The sequence below is a fragment of the Eptatretus burgeri genome, chromosome 14 (assembly GCF_056783735.1).
Source record: "Eptatretus burgeri isolate ZD-2024b chromosome 14, Ebu_testis_v1, whole genome shotgun sequence".
In the NCBI taxonomy this organism is placed as follows: domain Eukaryota; kingdom Metazoa; phylum Chordata; class Myxini; order Myxiniformes; family Myxinidae; genus Eptatretus; species Eptatretus burgeri.
Genome location: NC_140974.1, coordinates 17,053,794 through 17,075,563, shown reverse-complemented (window position 1 = coordinate 17,075,563; position 21,770 = coordinate 17,053,794). Strand labels below are relative to the sequence as shown.

General features: G+C 42.1%; 1 protein-coding gene across 8 annotated transcripts in view; it reads right to left on the bottom strand.

The window, feature by feature from the left end:
- The window catches only part of LOC147012715 (uncharacterized), a 286,616-nt gene that overhangs the window by 173,945 nt on the left and 90,901 nt on the right, over window positions 1-21,770 (bottom strand). For 3 of the 8 annotated variants that reach the window (XM_085853811.1, XM_085853813.1, XM_085853814.1), the window contains exons 12-14: window positions 14,081-14,134; window positions 10,759-10,803; window positions 10,002-10,049 (exon numbers count right to left, since the gene is read on the bottom strand). In XM_085853811.1, coding sequence (XP_085709937.1) covers window positions 10,002-10,049; window positions 10,759-10,803; window positions 14,081-14,134 — 147 coding nt within the window. The remainder of the gene's footprint in view (window positions 1-10,001; window positions 10,050-10,758; window positions 10,804-14,080; window positions 14,135-21,770) is intronic. The other 5 variants (XM_085853812.1, XM_085853815.1, XM_085853816.1 and 2 more) reach the window with 2 other exon arrangements.

Sequence of the window (21,770 nt, the reverse complement as noted above, 5' to 3'; positions counted from 1 at the left end):
TATATATATATATATATATATATATATATATATATATATATATATATATATATATATATATATATATATATATATATATATATATATACATATCCATTCATAACAAAGAACAGTCCGAATCCATTCATAATAAAGGTAGGATTGTAGAGAGAAGCACGATTTGTGGATGAGCAGGAGACATCTCAATGTAATTTGAGTAGGGAAACTGTCAGCTTAAGTTGTTACATGCCACCGCATGGGAGGCGGTGCTGTGTTAATTAGGTAGGGATCAATGATAATTTCTCCCAGTATGCGATTGCACCCTGTGACCTTTTCTGATGTTTTTGCATTTACAAGACTGGCGAAAAAAGTAATCACACACTTAAAACAATAACCGAGCCGAACGTTCCAAGCAGGCAAAAATCCAACCTCCAGGAATGATAACTTGCAAACCACACCCCTGAGATGGATGATGGATGGGTGTGAGGTCAGAAGGTTTGGAGAAAGGGGATATGATGAGAGAGAAGATGGCGGCTGGAAGATAAGGGCATTACAAACTGGCTTCCCTTCGACATGGTGAAGAAGGCTGCATGGTTCTCGTGTTCATGCTGAAGCGAATTTGTTCACGTGCTGGAGCAAAACGTGAGCCATTGACTGTTCTGCTGAGTCATGAAGCATGTACATTTCTGCAGAGGGAAGAAGAGCGAGCCTCGTGGCCTTATCAAGGGGCCTCAGAAATTGTCTTGTCGTATGGTCACGGAGGAAGGTGGATGATCTTGGTGAACGGGCCTGGTGCAAGAGAGGAAAGGCCGGCATATTCACTCGTGAAATGAAGCTGCACGGTGGTTTCTGAGCCCTGGCATTGAATTCTGCCACACGAATACCTCACGTACATTTCCTCCCAGAGAGAGGCCTGGCGCCATTTTCAGGTTCAGTTTCCCACGCAGTGACGATGCGGTTTCGACGACGCCAGGCCCAAAAAGGATTATCATCTCTGGATGAAGCTGAGTGCCAGAATAAAGGAGAGATTTTTCGTTTGTTTTATCTTTTCCCCTTGTCCGTTTTTTGTAACTGTTTGTAGAGGCGCCTCGACTTTTGGCTGTAAATTTCCTCATGCTTTGATTTATTTTCATCATTATGCTTTGATTTATTCCTCTTATGAATATTTCATTTATGTTCATTAATCACCTATTTATTAAGATTTCTTGTGGCTGTCTATTTGTTGTGGGTTCTCGTATAAACCCTCGTCTTCCATCCGGGTGAATGCCTCTGGTACGTGCCGTTGCCACCCTTCCGTCCCGTGAGCGCATTATTCTCCAAGGATCACGTGTTCGTCTATCTGTCCAGGTCGGTCTGAACCGCCCTGTCCATGACTCGATAGATAGATAGATATATATATATATATATATATATATATATATATATATATATATATATATATATATATATATATATGTATATATGTTGTTCGTCTTTCGGCTGCTCCCGTTAGGGGTCGCCACTGCGGATCATCCGTTATGATCCGCATACTGATTTGGCACAGGTTTTACGCCGGATGCCCATCCTGACGCAACCCTGGTCGCCTCTGACGACACAGGGATATGGATTGGGTTTCGCCATGATTCCGGGCTGCCCTACACCCTCTCATAGCGTGGCCCAGTGCAGAGCTCCCGTCCTCAAGCGATCCTCCAAGTAGCCGGATTACAGGCGCACGCCACTACGCCCGGTTATATATATATATATATATATATATATATATATATATATATATATATATATATATATATATATATATATATATATATATATATATGTTCCCGGTGTGTACCCCGGTCAGAATAGGTACACCATATCCCTGCGTGTCGTAAAAGGCGACTAAAAGGGTTGGCGACAGGAAGGGCATCCGGCCATAAAAAACATCGCCTCAAAAGGAAGCCATGATGAGTACAACTGATGGGCAGGGTACAGCCCGAAGTACCCTGTGGGGGTCCTCACCCCCTCTCGTTAAAACTCAAGGTGGGGAACCCGATCGAAGCAAGGGAGGAAATTTTTCCATTTATGATGACCAATCGTCTGATGCCCCACGTGGAGATCGGTTTCTGAGGTTTGGTACTTGGAATGTAGGGACAATGACAGGGAGATCTGGAGAAGTGGTTGAAACATTGGTCAGAAGAAGAGTGGACATATGTTGTGTGCAGGACAAACGGTGGAAGGGAAGTGGTGTGAGAATGGTGAAGGGAAGTCAGGGGCAGAAGTACAAGTTTATGTGGCAAGGGTGCCCGGAAGGCGTGCATGGTGTTGGTGTCATGTTTTCTGAGGATTTTGTCGACAGTGTAGTGAGTGTGACTAGAGTGAGTGAAAGGTTGCTGATGGTGAGAATCGTGATCGGAAATCTCTTGGTGAACGTCATATCGGGATATGCCCCACAGGTCGGTCGAAGCGATGAAGAGAAGAACATGTTCTGGTGTGCGATGGAGAAGTTGATGGAAAATGTGAAAGATGAGGAAGTTGTTGTGGTTGGAGGAGACTTGAATGGACATGTGGGAAGGAGTCCAGACGGTTTTGAGGGAGTCCATGGGGGTTATGGATATGGTGTGAGAAATGGAGAAGGTGAAAGGATCTTGTAGTTTGCTCATGGAGCTGATTTGTTGATCTGTAATACTCAATTCCAGAAAGCGAATAATAAGCTTATTACATACACGTCAGGTGGGTTGACGACAACCATTGACTACCTGATGGTGCGTCAGCGAGATAGGGGAAACCTCTGGGACACAAAGGTGATCCCAGGGGAGGAGACTGTTTCGCAGCACCCCGTGGTTGTCTGCGATATAAGGGTGAAAGGTGCGCGGAGAATTCGGCGGGTGAAGTACCAACCGAGGATGAAGGTGTGGAGGTTGAAAGAGGCGACGGTGAAGGAAGCATTAAGAGAGAGGCTGAGTATGGTTGAAGATGATGTGGTTGAGCTTGAAAGTGGTTGGATGTCAATGAAAGATAGTCTATTGGAAGCCGTTGGTGAGGTATGTGGATGGACAAAAGGACCACCGAGGCACTCGGAAACATGGTGGTGGGATGATGAAGTTGGAAAGACGATTGAAGAGAAGAGGAAGAAGTTCAAGGAATGGCAAAAGGCAAAGGATACGGTGGAAGAAGAGGCAGCACATGAAAGTTATAAGGAAGCCAAGAAGGCTGCAAAGAAAGAGGTTGCAAAGGCACAAGAGGCCCATAGGAAAATGTTTGGAGAACGCTTGGATTCGGAGGAGGGTAAGAGAGCGGTATTCAGGATCGCAAAGCAGATAGCGAGAGAGAGATTTGATGTGACGGGGGTGAGTTGCTTGAAGGATGAAGTGGGACAAATTGTTGTGGACTCAGATGGAATTAAAGGAAGATGGAAGAGATATATGGAAAGGCTGTTGAATGTAGAAAATGAATGGGATAGAAACATCGAGAGTAACCCAGTTTTAGGACCAGCAGAGAAGATAACTGAGAAGGAAGTTGAGGAAGCTATAAGAGCAATGAAGAGTAGAAAAGCAGGAGGGCCGACGGGAGTTGTGGGAGATATGTTGAAGGCAGCGGGAAGTTGGGGTGTGAAGAGAATGACAGAGATCTGTAATCTGGTGGTGAAAGAAGGCCGCATTCCAGTGGATTGGGAACTGAGTACCCTCGTCCCTCTGTACAAGGGGAAAGGTGACCCTCTGGACTGTGGCTCCTATAGAGCAATAAAGTTATTGGAGCATGGAATGAAGGTATTGGAAAGGGTGTTGGAGAAGAGGATAAGGAAGAAGGTAAAGATTGACGAAATGCAGTTTGGATTTATGCCAGGAAGAGGAACGACAGGTGCAATTTTTATTGTAAGGCAGTTGCAGGAGAAGTACATGGAGAAGAGGAAGAAGTTGTTTTTTGGGTTTGTTGATCTGGAGAAAGCATTTGATAGGGTCCCACGTGAAGTTATGACATGGGCATTGAGGAAGTTAGGAGTGGAGGAATGGTTGATCAGAGTAGTGATGGCCATGTACGAGAGAACACGCACAGTTGTAAGGACGAAGGATGGGAACAGTGGTGAGTTTGAGGTGAGGGTAGGAGTGCACCAGGGGTCGGTACTAAGTCCACTTCTATTTGTAGTTGTGATGGAGGTGCTGGCTCGGAGGGTAAAGGAGGGTTTACCGTGGGAGCTGCTGTATGCAGATGATCTGGTGTTGATTGCAGAGAGTATGGATGGACTGAAGGAGAAGATGAACAAGTGGAAGGAATGTATGGAGGCAAAAGGTTTGAAGGTGAATATCGGAAAGACGAAGGTGATGGCAAGTGGTAAAGCATGTGGTGAGGTGGAAAGGACTGGGAAGTGGCCATGTGCTGTGTGCAGGAAGGGTGTCGGAGTGAACTCCATTCAGTGTACAATGTGTGCTGAATGGGTTCATCGAAAATGTAGTGGGTGAGAGGGTCATTAACCAGTGTGGCAGCTACATTCAATTGTAAGGTGTGCATCGAGGGAGCAGCAGATGAAGGAATTGTTGAGTTGGATCTTGGAGATGGTGTGAAGCTGGAAGGGGTGAAAACATTTTGCTATCTCGGAGACATGCTGAATGGAGAAGGTGGATCAGACTCTCCGACAGTTGCTAGAGTGAGATGTGCATGGAAAAAGTTTCGAGAACTGAGTAGCGTGCTGACAAAGAGGGGAGTGTCGTTGAAGCTGAAGGGAAAGGTGTATGCTACATGTGTGAGGAGTACGATGACTTATGGGAGTGAGACATGGGTACTGAACATGGAGCAGCAACAAAGGCTGGAAAGGGTGGAAATGCGAATGGTTCGGTGGATGTGTGGAGTATCGTTGAGAGAGAGGAAGACAAATGAAGACTTGCGGAAGATGATGGGAATAGAGTCTGTGATGGAGGTTGTGAAGAGAAACAGGTTGAGATGGTTGGGTCATGTGTTGAGGAAGGATGAAAGTGACTGGGTGAGTGGAGTGTTGGAAATGAGTGTAGTCGGAAGTAGAGGACGGGAAAGACCGAGAAAAACTTGGCTAAATGTGGTGGAAGAGGAAATGTGGGCAAGGGGATTAAGAAGGGGAGATGCAGAAAACAGGGTAAAGTGGAGAAGATTGTCATGGGGCCCGCAAGGCTAACCCCTGCTTTAGCGGGGAAAATGGCCTTAAAATGTTTGTGTGTGTGTGTGTGTGTGTGTGTGTGTGTGTGTGTGTGTGTGTGTGTATATGTATATATATATATATATATATATATATATATATATATATATATATATATATATATATATATATATATATATATATATATATATATATATATATATATATATATATATATATATATATATGTCTGTATATATTACCTCATGCTTTGATTTGAAAGCTCATGCTTTGAAATATATACATATATACATATATGTGTGTATCTGCAAAAGTATAAATTCATTTTTGGTTCAAAGGAGGGATGTATAAGAAAAGGTAAAAAAAATAAAGATAGTAAATGAGATAGTTACACCAATTTTCATATCTAGATCATCCACATGCAGTAGATGCATACAAAAACAAAGGAGAAACTAGAACGACACTTGGTAGAGCACATGCCTCTGCCATACTGAACACTTTACGTTTGGTGTTCCACTGATGGGTCGAATCTGCATCAGGACCTCAATCCAAATCTAATGGGCTTGTTTTTGTCACGTATCCAAACGTCAGCCACCAAGTTTCCTTGACCTTTTACCGTCAATTTTATGCGCTGAAAGGGACCTCTATAGGCCTCTGATATGGGAAGTTACAAAAATTTCCAATGATAACCGTGCTCTGCAGAGTGATCAATACGTAATTACAGACAAACAAAAAAATAAAAATAAAAATAAAAAACATACAAGCTGACTAACATATCTTGCAAAAACTTCGTTTTGGCAAGATAACAAACCACTTAAAAGACGGATTTGTAGAATTAAATTTTTGTTGTTGACTTTCCATCGGTGTACTGGCCTTCTGTTGATGACATAATTAAAGAAAACAATTTTTTAAAACGTCATCCTCTCTGAAAGGACCTTTGTTCGATGTCACAGTCAGAGCCAGACCAAATGTAATACTGGTACATAAGTGCTTCACATCACGGATATCAGAAGGTGTTACGACAGCCTGAGCAGCAAAGCTTAACACAGTCCATCCATCCTTCTGTGACGTCTTAAAAATAAACAACCAAAAAAAAAAAAACCAAAGCCAGCAGCTGGCAAACAGAACACGGTCTCTTTGATCATCACCCTGTTTGTTTGTTCAAGATTCCACTTTTGGAATTGCTCAGCGCAAATTAAAAAAAAAAACAATACACTGAAAACAAGTCACAAAAGCTAAATTGTGTAAAAACGAGTTTACATCATTATAATGTGACAATGTGGAGTTATTATTTGAATCGATGGAATGTGGAGAATTTATTGATGTGATGCCACAAATGTGCCGACTTCATCTTAAGGACATTCCTTGCTGAGTAGTGGATGTTGTCCAAGATGTTTCCTGCATTTGATTGTGAGAGTAAAATTAAATAAATGGAGCAATACACTTTCCATCCCCGAAGGCATCAGGACACGACTTGCCTATTTTCTTCAAAGTAGTACGCCTTTTCCTTGTCCAGCTGGTGGGCAGGCCTCACCCACCGCAGCCTCGACTTTGATGTCATGTAATGCATTGTGTCAGACGATCTATGATGTACAGTGCCTTGTAAAATGTACAGTACAAACTGACGCAGACAAAGAATCATGTGACACCATATTATAACGACGATAGACCACCTACCGGCCTACTCCAGTCCAATTCAGGATGAAGGCTACCCTCAACTCTAAACGAGGGTTACTTGGCATGATCGCCACACTTTGGCATCCTCGCCATGCTTGTGAAGCCATGAGGATCAAACCTACACCAGTCAATGGAGCAAGAAACAAGTCTTTAACTGCTCGACCAAACATCCAGTCTAACGAGGCAGCACATTGAATGTAGTGCACACACTGATCAACGCAAAATGAAAACGATGAGTTTCTCCTCTTGTAAAAATAATAATGATAATAGAACCCACTGTACAAGTCAATACAGATTGATGACAACAACACATCACCTTGTAAAGACGCACAGGACAAACAGATGCAGAAAGACAACAACTAAAAGATCAATTACCTTTGCAACATCACCAAATTAACAGCAGCACTGATGTGCGTACGTACACACACACACACACACACACAAACACACACACACACACACACACACACACACACACACACACACACAAACACACACACACACACACACACACACACACACACAGACACACACACACACACAGACACACACACACACACACACACACACACCTCAGAAAGATATAGCAGCCTCAAAATCAATACTTTTGTGGTTAAAGATGGCCGCAACAACATATACACTTGACTCGTTGACGTAATGGTGAGAGCATTCTCTCTGATTCTGGAAGGTGAGTAGTTTGAACCCTTACCGAGTCATTTCAAAGACTTTAAAAATGGTACGTGTTGCTTCTTTGCTTGACGCTCAGCTCAGTTGCCAATCACACCATGGGCGTCAATGGGCCGAAAGGCCTACTCCGGCATTGAAGTTTCTTATGAGGAAACGTATGTTATTGTTATTATTATCATTACAATAGGCACACACCCACGTTTCATGCTGAGAGGCACATGAAACGTAGAAGGGTGCATTGTAACAACAGTCACATGCAACAAGAGGTGATTCCGACGGATGCCATTGCTCGTGAAAGCAGTGTCGCCCATTTCCCCGCAAAGCAGTGCTCCCACCGAGAGTGGCTGCAAAGCACGTCTGGAACCGCACATGCTCAAACGACCCCAGAAAAGACAAGCACCGGTGGAAACATCATTCCAATTAAGCAAGCAAAAGATATGCTTTCTTGCAGTTTCAACGTCCAAACCAAGCTACCGCTGAGCTGTGCTCGGATTACGGGGGCCATGCAACAATCGTGTCCAAACGCCAAGAACAAGTTTAGTCTGTATACACTCTCATTTGGGATGACAACAAATAGAGCTGCATGGCACGTCAAAATATTATGAACTTCACTCCAATTTAGACTGTGGAAATGATCGAATATTATTTCCAATATCAAAACAATGATGGGTGCATATATATGGAGTTTACGAAATTACACTTTTGTCAATCAAAATGTCATTAGCCTGGGAATGGCAAGCAGAACCGAGAAGGCGGCGAATAATTTGCTTTCCAAGTAGCAATTGTTGGCTTCGCAAAGAGGTAAATTAAGGCAATTAAAAAAAAAAATCGGTCTGAGTCTAAATAGTAACAGAACATCAGAATATGTGAAAAGGTTTTGTCTGAAAAAGAAATCAAAGCCAACCACATGGCCACAAAATGACCTCATCCATTTGAACTCTAACGACTCCAGATTGCTGGGAGTTGACGTGAGCTTCGGTACGGGATCGCCTGATAATTGAGAAATTTTCACCTTGGAATATCTGTAACTTGTGCTAAATCTCGATCATTCATCATTCAGTCACATGGAAGTCAAGGAATCACAAGGAATCGCCATCTGGACTCCAACCCTGTTCAGCTGTGCTTCACTTTTCCAAACAGGCAATTGAAAGTAAAGATGCCAACTATGTTTAGTCAGGTGGATTCCACCCAAAACATGTTTTTTTTTTTAATGTTTTGGAAGCTCAGGAGAAAACTTATCCCAGAATGCAGAACGCCCGAATCTCAGGAAATGGACTCGATTCCCTAGGGATTTATCCAAAAATTCACCTTGGGTTCGCAGAAGCAGGAGCTTTCTTCCATGCATTCCATGGATACACGAATAATCACTTAGATTCAGGATGCCAATTTACAGCAGCATGTGGCAAGATTGATACCTTGAATTTAAACAGAGATATTTTTGGTACCTCGTTATCATGCAAAGCGACATGTTCGAAGGCCACAATGTGATATGCAATAAAAGATGGACCATTACAAACTGTCTGGCCAAAATAACCCCAAAACTACAACCCAAAACCAAATTAAAATGTCACATCAAATATGTCGTCAATTATCCACAAGTTTCGTTTGTTTTGAACTGCATTGTTTCCCCTTTCCCTTGATTAATGTGACGTCCCAATATTTAAATGGCGCGAAAGATTATAGCCAAGTAAGTGATCGTGTGGGTCGTTCCGAGTCATCTCACGTCTCCTCAATGGGGTGCACGGTTGTCAAAAGTACAGTGAATAACTAATTTTCATTCTGTATCCTTGTGTGCACACCGATTATGAACCATGTAGGTACGACGGATCATGGCATTGGTGGCTCGATACATTCATCGGTCAGATAGTGGTGGAAATAGAGGATTAATCTCGTCATCATTTAGTTTAAAATGCAAGGCTTCGGAGTGGACCAGGAAGTCCTGGATAAACAGCTTGTCAATGGGCAGTCTCCGGACGTGATGACTCTCAGTTACGCGAGAGTGTCTACTTTATGTCCCCTATCAAGTGGGGTCAAATCTAGAACTTTGAGAATTCGATGGATCTCCTCCTTGAGTTTGGAAACAACCGAGGCTCTGAGCACATATTACCAGTGGGGAAGGGGAGGTAGGAGTGGGATGGTGTGTGGTGCAATGGGACATCCCCCAATGCAGTTATTCTTGACCAATGATATTAAAACTGCCAATGTGTTGGTGTTAATATCATCAACAACACATTGGCTGAGAATAGCTGCTAGTTGGGATGTCCCAATGCACCCTGGTACCCCTTATTTATCCCCCTCAGATGTTCACTCGAATCCACATCTTACTGGTTAAGTCAACATGCTGAACACATAATATGTGGAAGGCCATTTTAAAACAGCAGAGCGTTTATATGTTTTGGCAAGGCAGTGCATTAAGTTTCAAAATAAACAAATAATTGTACAGCTCAGCTTGACACTATTTTGAACCCTGTCCTGCAAGTGAAACATTGCTATTTTGCCTGTGACTAGGCCAAGGCTTTTTCAACTAAAGCCTGAAAGGCCTTTATTCATCACTTACGCCATCCAGACCAGGCAGGTAAGGTTTCCCTGGGGAACCTGCCTCACCCTGCAAACACACGAACACACACACACGCCATGCCAGGCCCTCGGCCCAGTGCATCAGAAATTGACCAATATCTGTACTTCCACGAAGCCACCGAGGCACAAGAATCCTGCAGGGCACAAATTAGAGTCCACTACACAAAGTATAATGCCATCAAACCCCATAATCGGTATTTTCAGGCTTTGCCTCTGGAGTGCCCCAGTCAACTTTGAGCTTCAAGGATGACTACACTCTCAATTTTCCTTCACAATGTTCTTCAACAGCAATATATATATATATATATATATATATATATATATATATATATATATATATATATATATATATATATATTCCATAAAACAAAATCAGTTTGCTGAGATTTAATCTGCTTTGCATTTGCAAAAGCCTCTGCATCTGAACACGAAATTGGAACAAGATGTGTCCATCAAACACCCCGTGCCTTCCCTAAATAAATAAATAAATAAATAAACAATATAATTTCAAAAAACATTCATCAGCTGCTAAGGCAATTCACAGTAATTTGAAATGTTTCGCGTTCGACATTCCATCTGGTGCTTCTTCCAAGCAGCTTTACAGAGATTGCAAGTGAGACACTATCAGCTCAAGGTCTCAGAAGATGGAAGAGACTTGGATGGAACACAAACGCGTACAACGAACCCAATAATATACTCGTCGAAAAGAAGAACTGACTGATCTCAAATAGCTTTACCGTTTCTATGACGGGGTTTCGCTCTCCCTTGATTCCGGCACGGAGCTGAAAGAACATGAACGAATGACTGGTTAGGCCAAAAAAACCTTTTCTTTACTATTTTTTTTTTCATGCACGCTATCCATCGGTAACTGTGCACGTCTTTTCACAGCGAGTGAAACAAGAAAAAGAATGAGGTCGTTACACTGATGAGCCATTTTAAGGCCAAAAATCACACAGGACAGACTGGCCCTTCTTGGATTCCGAAACGTTCTTTGGGCTGTACGATTCAAAAGAATGAGAAATGTGCAAAAACTGCAGATAGATACGTGCGTGATCTGCAAATCAAAGCACCATGGATGTACACACGCACATGCGCACGCGCAAACACACGCACACACACACACACACACACACACACACACACACACACACACACACACACACACACACACACACACACACGAGATGCAATACATACTATCTTCAGGTCTGTTCTCGACTTTGTTTAAAATGCGGCATGAATGCAAAATCATTGTGGTATGGAGAGGCATGGTGGCTTCTGCAAAGAATCAGAATCGTCTCTCGCACTGTTACTTTCTCTCAGTTAGATCAGCAGAATATATATATATATATATATATATATATATATATATATATATATATATATATATATATATATATATATATATATACACACACAATGTCAAGGCTCATATAAGAGCTAACACACAGAACGTATAAAAAGGGAGCAGGGACAAGAGGGACGGGAGAGGGAAGCACAAAACAGTGGGGAAAACACAAATGAGGAGATCTGTGGAAGGGAGAGGGATGAGGTGGGGTGCAAGGGGTAAACAAGATGGATAATACAGGGAATTTCAGGAAAGAAAGCAAGGAATATGAAAGCTTTGTATTTGGTCAGGAGCTCAGGTGTGCCAAGGAAAGACTGCACAATGAAGGATGCCCAATCGGTGACTGGCTTTGGAGGTCAGCCATGGAGATGTGGTTTTCCCAGGAAAGATCATGGCAGATAGTGAGGCCCAAAGGTTTGAAGGAAAGGACTTCTTCAAGAGGATTGTTGAGAAACTAGATGGGGGGTTTCCCAGAAAGTTTGCAGAAAAAATTTCCAATCCACAAATTTTGCAGAAATATTCTTCCTGAAATGTTTGCAGAAATTAGATGGGGGGGGGGGGTTGTTCCTCTCCTTTCGGAGAGACATTGTGAGAGTGTGAAATTTGTCAGGGTTGAAAGACATGTTCCACGTGTTGGACCAGCTTGTGTTTTTTATCCAGACCTGCAGAGTGAAGAAGCTGCTGCTTGCCGATATAAGGGATGACAGATAGTACAGCAGAGGGTGGAGTCATCATCCATCTATCGGGACCATACACTGTGCAGGGTGTTGGTGTTGCCGAAGCAGTCTCCTTGGCTATTTGGCACAATCCTGGATGGGTCACCACTCCGACACAATATACCAGCATGCTGGCACTCATTTTACTGACCTCGTAAGGATGACAGGCAGAGTCAACCCCACCTGGAATAACTCTAGAGCCAAATGGGGTTTGAACTCAGGATCCTAGGATCCTAAGCCTACCACCCTAACCATAAAGCCAACACCAGGCATGTGGAATCATCTGCAAAGAGATAAAGAGGATTTTCCAGAGTCAGAAAGATCATTGATGAAAACGAATAAAAGCACTAGGCCCAGAGCACTGCCTTGAGGAACTCCAGCCTAGACAGGAAGTGGGGATGAGAGAACTCCATTTAGGGCCACAGGTTGACTGCAACAGAAGACGAAGTCTGTGAGCCATGAGTGCAGATTGCCTTTGATACCATAGGAAGAGAGTTTGGTGAGCAGGACAGGGTAGCAGACTGTGTCAAAAGCACGCGATGTGTCTCGTGGGATGGCTCTGATCTCATGTCTGGAATTGAGGATCTCCATCCATTGTTGGGAGAGCAGAAACAACATATCCAGGGTAGAGTGACCTGGTCTGAAACCAAATTGATGATCAGATGTCAAGCCATTGGAGAAGAGGAAGGATTTAATGTCAGAAGCGATGATGGATTCCATAACCTTGCTAAATGATAGGGAGAAGGCTGATGGATCTGTAGTGGCAGGGATCTGTTTTTGCACCTTTGTTATGCAGAGCGGTAATGTTTGCTGATTTCCAAGCAGATGGCAGATGACCTTGAGCAAATGCGAGGGTGAATAGAACAGAGAGAGGGTGAGCAAGAGCAGCAGAGCAGGTTTTTGCCATTTTTGCCACACGTGGGCTGATGCCATCTGGACCGGTTGCAGAATCAGAGTCGAGATTTGACAGCAAACTCTCCACCTTGTCAGGAGGAAAGGACACAGAGTCCAGGAACAGCTGGGTGTGACTGGGTTAGTTGGGTACAGAATGTGATGGGTTTGTGACACAAGATTTAGAAGCAAACAGAGTTTAGGCATTCAGCCTTTTCACGTGCCGTGTCAGCTGTGCGGCCATTTGAGGTGAGGGAGGGGATGGAGCGGGAACATACACCAGAAACAGACTTAACCTGATGCCACCAGGATTTGTGTTCAAATATCTGCAAAGTTTCCAAAAAAAAACTTTCCTCCATTCTCAGTGTTGGGGCCAGATCAATGGAACCAGGAAATCACACGCCCACGTGAGCTGTTGATAAATTGAACGCTCGTTTTATTAATTTATATTCCATGAGAAAAACATGGAAATTTTTCATCCACTAGCAATTTTAAATCAAAGCTTGGGAACAGACTCCGAAGCAGACTGAATCATGAATTTAAATAATGATGTCGAAGTTACAGAGCATACATAAAAAGCAGGCAGAAAACCCTTTCAAACGTGAACAATAATTAACAATTTAAAAGCACAAATTTCCATCAACAGCAAGAATAAAAATAATTGAAAAAAAACCCATTGTATTTGTTTCCATTTCTATCTTCACATTATTTCTTGACAAGCAGGTACCCATGGAAATTCCACATCATGTAAAATGTTACTTCAACTGCATTTTGCAAACAGTTAAATATATCATGGGAAATTAACATTGTCTAGCTATTTGCTACCTAATGATGATGTTTGATTAAATCAATCCCCTACCCCCATTAAAAACACTCAACTCTCCCCAACCCCAAAAGCACACCTGTTTCTTTTGAAAATTTGTGCGTTTGAAAATCTCTGTGGAGTCACTGCACGAGGCTCGTCTGTCTCATAGCCCAAAAATTAGCTTGCTGAATTGAAACAATTTTCACCAAAAACTTTACAAGAAGCAAAGGTTGTTCAGCAGAAACACAGGGTTGGTGATAAGTGGAGGGACAGGGAGAGTGGATAAGAAATGGTCTTACCGTTGGAGGTACGTGCCTTTCTTGCACAGGAACTCCCTGCACAGCCTGATAGTTCTGCCAGATCAGAAATAATGTAATCCAAGAGGGGAGTTGGGGGGTGGGGGGGAAGTACTGTTATGTTGTCTTTAAAAACAAAATAAATAATAAAAAAAAACTTGAAAAATAACATTTTGCATTTTTAGCTCGCATGTTCAAAGAACAGAGAGCTATAGCGATACCCATGGCATTAGCATCAGCGTGAGCATGAGCGTCAGCGTGAGCGTGAAAATGTTAAAGTTTTTGGTGCAAGTTATTTAGAAGCTTGCCATTCATTTAATATGTGTACTAGGATGCTGATATTTGGCATGGAGGTTCCTTTGGGGTATATTATTGATGTAGTGAAGTTGAAATAAAAAAATAATTTCAAATCTTTTAAATTTTTGACCTGTTTTGAACTTAACTTTTTTGTAGAACATCAACATTAAAGTTTTTGGTGCAAGTGATTTAGAAGTTTGCCATTCATTTAATATGTGTACTAGGATGCTAATATTTGGCATGGAGGTTCCTTTGGTTATATTATTGATGCAGTGAAGTTTAAATAAAAAAATAATTTCAAATGTTTTAAATTTTTGACCTGTTTTGAACTTAACTTTTTTGTAGCACATCAACGTTAAAGTTTTTTCCTTTCTAATGTTTTTATATACCACACTATTTTTTACTGATTACAATATACAAATACATATATTGCTTTAAAATTATTTGGATCAGACCACTGAAATGCTTTATAAAAAATATTATTAGACCACTCTTTTAAAAACGATAAATATATAAACAGGCGAGCATTGGGTGGCTTTGACACCAACTCTCTGGTTATAGTTTTGGTCTGGTGTTGGTAAATTGGTACAGTGTTGATGTGGCACAGGCATGATGGGCCGAATGGCCTCCTCCTGCATCTACTTTCCTTGTGTGTATCCTTGTGTGTATCCTTGACATCAAAAGTATTAATATTTGGTTGAAGCAAACGCTGACAAATGCTTCAGGTTATTCTCAAAAACTAAAGAATGGGTAAGCACATCATTTAAAGTGGAAAGATAGTATCACTTGTCAGAAGAAGAAAAACCCAATGAGATGGGATTCTGATGAAATCGCATGTGGAGGACGAGTCAGAGGAGAAACAGAAATTGCATCATGTCTGCAGGGAAACATCGGATTGTAACAAACCATTAGCTGCAGGATTTTCAGACAGTTTGCATCAGAGTCTGCCATTGCTTCTTTCCAGGAAAAGAAATGTAATATTATCCAAAGGCAATCTGCCCTGCATCTAATGAGAAACATACTCACCCTGGAGTTGCTCTTTGCATGAAGTTTTTCTTTTCCTCATTATAATTAATTAATTACAACTTAAACTGATATGATAGCCTCAAGGTGTGTGCACTTGCCTTTGAGCTGTCTAGCCTGGGTTTGAAACTCGACCCAGCTCACCCTGGTGCTTCACATTCAGGGCGAGGCATCAACATATGTGCCATCCATCGGACGGATGTCAACCCAGAGGACCTGTCTGCCAGCACTGGAAGTTGGTAGACATAAAATAGCCCATGGTGTCTTTTGTGAAGATGAGGCGAGTTATCACTGCCACACTGAACAAATCCCAAATTACTGCCACCTACAGTCGAACGTCAGTCTCAGTTCGTAGGTTCGTGAAAGACTTGAGCAAAAAAAATTCCCAGCCGACAGCACATTGAGGTGGGAATAATTGGAGCCTTTGAAGACAATAAATTTCTTGCTCATCATAAAATAATTCATTTTTATATCCTCGAGGAGGATCTCCAAGTCTTACTCACGTTGTTGTTCTTGTGGACTTTTTTGTTTCACAGCCTCCAGTTTTCATTGAAACTTCCTGAAACTTGGCATATATATGTGGAAATATGCTGCGCAGACAGTAACGATCTCCGATTTTGAAAATTCCTCCTAGAAAAAGAGTTATGACGTCAAATATCTCCGCTAATGGAAAACGCCTATACCATTATCTCCGAAACTAGTTTGTTTCACAGCCTACAGTTTGGATCGAAACTTCCTGAAACTTGGCATATATATGTAGAAATACCCTGCGCAGACAGTAACCATCTCCGATTTTGAAAATTCCTCCTAGAAAAAAAAGTTATGACGTCAAAATATCTCCGCTAATGGAAATCGCCTAATAATTATCTCCGAAACTTGGCAAGCTTTTTGAATTCTGTTTGCGGGAATCGAACCGGGCATTAGCAGAGATGAATTACCACACATATGATAAATCACTATGACGTCATATCAATTTTTATGACGTTGTTCCTATTTTTTGCCATTTTTTGTTTCACAACCCAGAGTTTTCATCGGATCTTCATGAAACTTGCCATGTATATGCAGAAAGCCCACGCGCAGGCAGTAACCATCTCCGATTTTGGAAATTCTTCCTAGAAAAAAAGTTGACGTCATAATATCGCCGCTAATGGAAATCGCCTGTACCATTATCTCCGAAACTAGGCAAGCTGTTTGAATTTTGTTTGCGGAAATCAAGCCGGGCATTAGCACAGATAATTTATCGCAAACCTGATACATCACAATGACGTCATATTCGTTTTTATGACGTCATCCTTGAGAGGACGAGGATCTTAGCTCATTCGAGCTTGTTTATTTAATATGCTTCTTCTATTGTGGTTAGAATAGCTGCTTCGAGTCAATTACTCTGAAAAATTTTCGAGTCTCCAGCAAAATGCAGTTAAATTCGTTTTTTTTTTCTTATAAAAACAATTTTGAGGTTTGTGGAAGAGCTGGGTGACAGTGGAACAGGGATCAGGAATGGAGCAAGGAGAAACATGACAGGATGGACAAGCAGACAACAAAAGAGCAGAAATATAGTGTATTGGGCAGGACAACGGGACAGGATGATAGATAAAGGGCAAGCAAGCAGGTAGGAAAAACAGAGGAGATGTGGGAGAAAACCAACATTTACCACATTTTTCTTTTCACAAACTCCTTCCACCTCTCTTCCGGGTCTCGCTTCCTCCCTGCCTTGTTAGATGCCCAACGCTCCACAACTCAACCAGGGTGAAAGCACTCTTCTAGCAACCATCTCCTTTTCGACCTTCCACAAAGTCCAGCCCTCATTGCTCATCAGCATTCATCTGTCCGTCTTTGTTGCTTCCTGTGGAGTCGCCGCCTTCCTGATTACATGTCTCATGATGGTCCTCCTTCCACTTCTTCAAGATTGTGACTCACTGTCATCTCATCTTGTCATATATTTTAAAGGTCATTATTTGTACATCCAATGACTGCCCACTTCTCCCTCCTGCCATTTTTTGCGAGTCAAACCCCCTCATCCTCTGTGATTTCACTCCCGCCATGATCCTCAAGTTTGTGTTAAAAGGAAAGTGAATCGCAGGAAAGAGTCAGAGAGAGAGAGAGAGAGAGAGAGAGAGAGAGAGAGAGAGAGAGAGAGAGAGAGAGAGAGAGAGAGAGAGAGAGAGAGAGAGAGAGAGAGAGTCAGAGAGAGAGAGTCAGAGAGAGAGAGAGTCAGAGAGAGAGAGAGAGAGAGAGAGAGAGAGAGAGAGAGAGAGAGAGAGAGAGAGAGAGAGAGAGAGAGAGAGAGAGAGAGAGAGAGAGAGAGAGAGAGAGAGAGAGAGAGAGAGAGAGAGAGAGAGAGAGAGAGAGAGAGAGAGAGAGAGAGAGAGAGAGAGAGAGAGAGAGAGAGAGAGAGAGAGAGAGAGAGAGAGAGAGAGAGAGAGCTAAAAGGACGATCATAAGGAATGGAAAAACATCACATCATTTGACCTAAACTTGAACAGAAGTCGAGGTTAAGGGTTTCTTTATGTTAAATAGGAAATCGAAGAATACACTTTGTAAAACACAGATTCTTAAAACTCCTTTATTTGTGCTTCGTCTTCTCTCAAATGTCCTGATACATTCAATTTCCTTCAGATTTAAGTTGATATCGACACTTCTCTGGTCACATCTCAAAGCTGCCTGCTGCATCATCTTTTTAATTGACTTACTACTTTAAACTCTACTGACTTTCCCCTCTCTGAGATTCTTTTTTTAAGCAAGTCACCTGTGAGCATCTTTTCGCACAACAATTTCTTAATGCATTACTCGTTTACTTCACAACATGTGTTTGTTTTCTTTTCATAACCATGGCCTTTGTATCTACATGGACTTGCAACATCTACACCACCGCTTTAGAAAAAGATCAACAACTACACCTCATAACATATGAACCCTAGCCTTGGTAAAAACCCTTGCCATATCTTTTCTAGCCCTGTGAATCCACCCTTCCACCCCTAAGCCCACTCGCTCATTCTAAATTTCCAATTTTTTCCTTCCTGAAAGTTTCCTTCTGTATCCATCACTCCATCCATCTTCCCCTAACCCTAATTCCTTCCCATGTCCATTGTTTGTCCAAGCCTCCCTCGATTTTGTTCTTCAACTCCAGTGTTAGTGCTCTGTCTGTCTCTGTCTCTGTCTCTCTCTCTCTCGTTCCTTTTATCCTATTGCGTCCTAATATGTTCGGAGTTCTTGTCCTTTCACGACCCTTGACTCTGTATCCAAAATAAATAAATAAATAAAAATCTACTCCACAAGCATAGTCAAGATGAACAATAGTGAAAGACATGAAAGCTGGTGTGTAGTATTTAGACAAAGTCAAACAAAAGAGTTGTAATAATTTTTGGGGGAGATATTGTGAGTTTACGTCAACAGTATGACATTTACAAATGAAACTAGAAGGGCACTCTGTGGAGCGCATACCTCTGCCATGCAATGCCTGATCCACGAGAACATATCAGGCCCATTACATTTTTGAAACATCATGCGAGACAGTACTCTGTCGTTTTTGGCCCTATCTCTGCAATGGTGAAGAATCACTTCGAAAATTAAATAATTCTCGTATTCAGATCTGGATTCGGATCTTCACCAAAATGGAATTAGTTCTTCATTAATCCGAATCCGTCAATAACTTTTTGAGATATCGTGATATATATATATATATATATATATATATATATATATATATATATATATATATATATATATATATATATATATATATATATATCATTTTTGGCCAATCTTTCAATGGTGAAGAATCACTTTTAAAATTCTAGTCGTCTGATCCGGTTCGTCAATGTCACACACCCAACCTGCCCACAAAATTTCATCAAGATCCATCCACAACTTTTTGAGATATCCTGTACACAAACAAACAAACAAACAAACTTCAAGAAAGTGGTGAAAACATCACCTCCACCTTCGGTGGTGGAGGTAAATATCACGTACAAACACAATTGCAATGCAGAATATGCGGGAACTATTCAGTCGGTGGATTTATGAAAATAAATTTACCAATTTACCTTCAACATCAACAACAAAGTACCAGAAAATAAATTGTATATCAATCTTTCACATTCGCTGGCGATTTGTCGTCGCCAACGCTTCACGAAAGCAAATAATTTCTGTTGCAGAAAACCAAATAAGAGGAAATTGGGGGTTTTCATCGTCACGGGTTTGGGAAACATTAATCTGCATGAACAGAGACAATTTCTGTACTTTTGTCACAGGCAGGTGTTGATGCAGTGTGTACAAAATAAAAACAAAGGAAAAACACTGAACATGTGTGTATACATCAGAAAATTATATAGTGGGTATGACAATGACGTTGGTGTGTAGGAGAACTGGTATCCACGAGGCTGTAGATTCTCATACTGGTTAAAAGCAGCAGTGTTAATCATTTAGATTCCATGTTTGTGGAAACTGAGCTTGTCAGAGACGTATGATGTCACCTTTGATACAGATTAAAGGGTTGCTAGGATATGTGCACTCAGAGTTGAGCTGCCTGGCTTGGGTTTGAATCTCAGCCTAGCTACAAACTGTCATCCCGGTGTTTCGCAGGCAGGGTAAGGCGTTGATGTGTGTGCCGTCCCTCGGGTGTACATTAAATTGGGGCGTCCCATCTGCCGGCATTAAGTGGCGAGCTATCGCCGGCACCGTGAACAAATTACAAATTCCTGCATGAACGCGCAGGTGCGCTGCTTCGATGGCACAGCAGTGTCTCAGTAAATGGTGCAACTCGCATGCCGAATTCAGAAGTTCATCCCTGTCTTTATACGCATTCAAATAGCTTGCCCAGTCGACACCTTCATGGAGAAGGGGTGATCCGCAAGTATGCCTGATCTGTATGTGACACCTGTACACGCATTGTGATCGACTCTGAACACCCGCATGGAGACTTGGGATGCGCTGCAAAATCTAGATTTTGAAAAAGGCAGCGCCACACAAAAATCCCTCTCACCGAACAGATAAAACAAACAAACCGTTACCAAACAGATCCCTACCACCGCCTGTAGCTCGGTTTCAGTGCAGGCTTCAACTCGAACCTCCGGTATCTCTTGGAGACATCTGGAATGCTTTAGCTTCTCTTTGACCCCTCCATCTTTTATTCATTCTGTCTGTTGGTTATGTGGAACTTTCCCTGGCTGTGCCTATTAGAAATGTTTTTTTTTTAAAGCAAGCAAATGGGAGGAAACATTTTATAGTGAGGCTACATATCTTAAGTTTCAACAACACATTTCCTCTCTACATCTGAAGCTTATGCAGGACTTTTAAATTCTGGTGTCATTCTATTTGGAATCGCCAGGCCGAAATAGTCTCCTAGTTTAAGTACAATATTTCATTTTGTCATAATGTCATCAGAACTTGCAGAGCGACCTGAAGTCGGTCACCCAGCACTACACGTAATGCTGAAGCACCAATTCATCAATACATATCTCACATATTTTGTGTGAAACAGAATTGGAAGTACAATGGAAGTACAATGGAAGGGGTGGATCCAGACATTTTGAGGGGGGTTGGGTTCATTTAAGGTTAAGACATTCTCAAATTGTGAAATATACCATCAAGAATTATTCAACTCAATGTAATTGTCGAGGAAAAAAACGGTTAATTTATCCAGAGCTTGCAGTGTCCGACCATAAATTAACTTTCTCCACAGGAAATTATTGTCAGGTCAGGCCAGAATAGATCTGTGACCTACTACAGGTACCATGTAAACCTGTACTAACCTGTTCCATGGTCGGGTTGTCGGCAACTAAACCGTCTCCCCCACCAAGTCTTCTGGTGAGGAGGATGTTTGGAGATGGACACCCAGCAGGATTAAAAACAAAACCTGTCAAAGGGCGGAGGAGCTCCTTGTGAGCCAACGGCCATCAATATTTAATGCCCAACTGTGTCTGCGGACGTCCTCCTGCAGTTGGGTTACTATTTATTCGAAGGTTGGTGGCAGGATTTGCACTCCAGCCACCGTAAAACCCTTCATTCCACAAAACATTCCAAAAGCATTCAAAAAAACCCTGAAAACCCACTCCGTGGGAGTACCTCCTGTGCAGCTTCCCTTCGCAGGGCAACTCACAGGATGACGGAATTGGGACAAAGCCTTTGGGACCCCCAATCTTTGATGATAGGAGGGAAACCACAGGGTAACATTCCCGGGTCAGATTGCAGGAGAGAGTGTCGGGGTGGTGCTGAGGTGTCGTCCACCAGACGGCGGTCTCCTTGGGTTAACCTGAGGTGGTCCATTCAGGTGGGTGCCTGGAATGTCCGATCCCTAAGAGAGGATGATCACCTGTCTCTGTTATCATCTGAGCTCAAGTGTTTGGACATCAGTATTACACCACTCTCTGAGGTT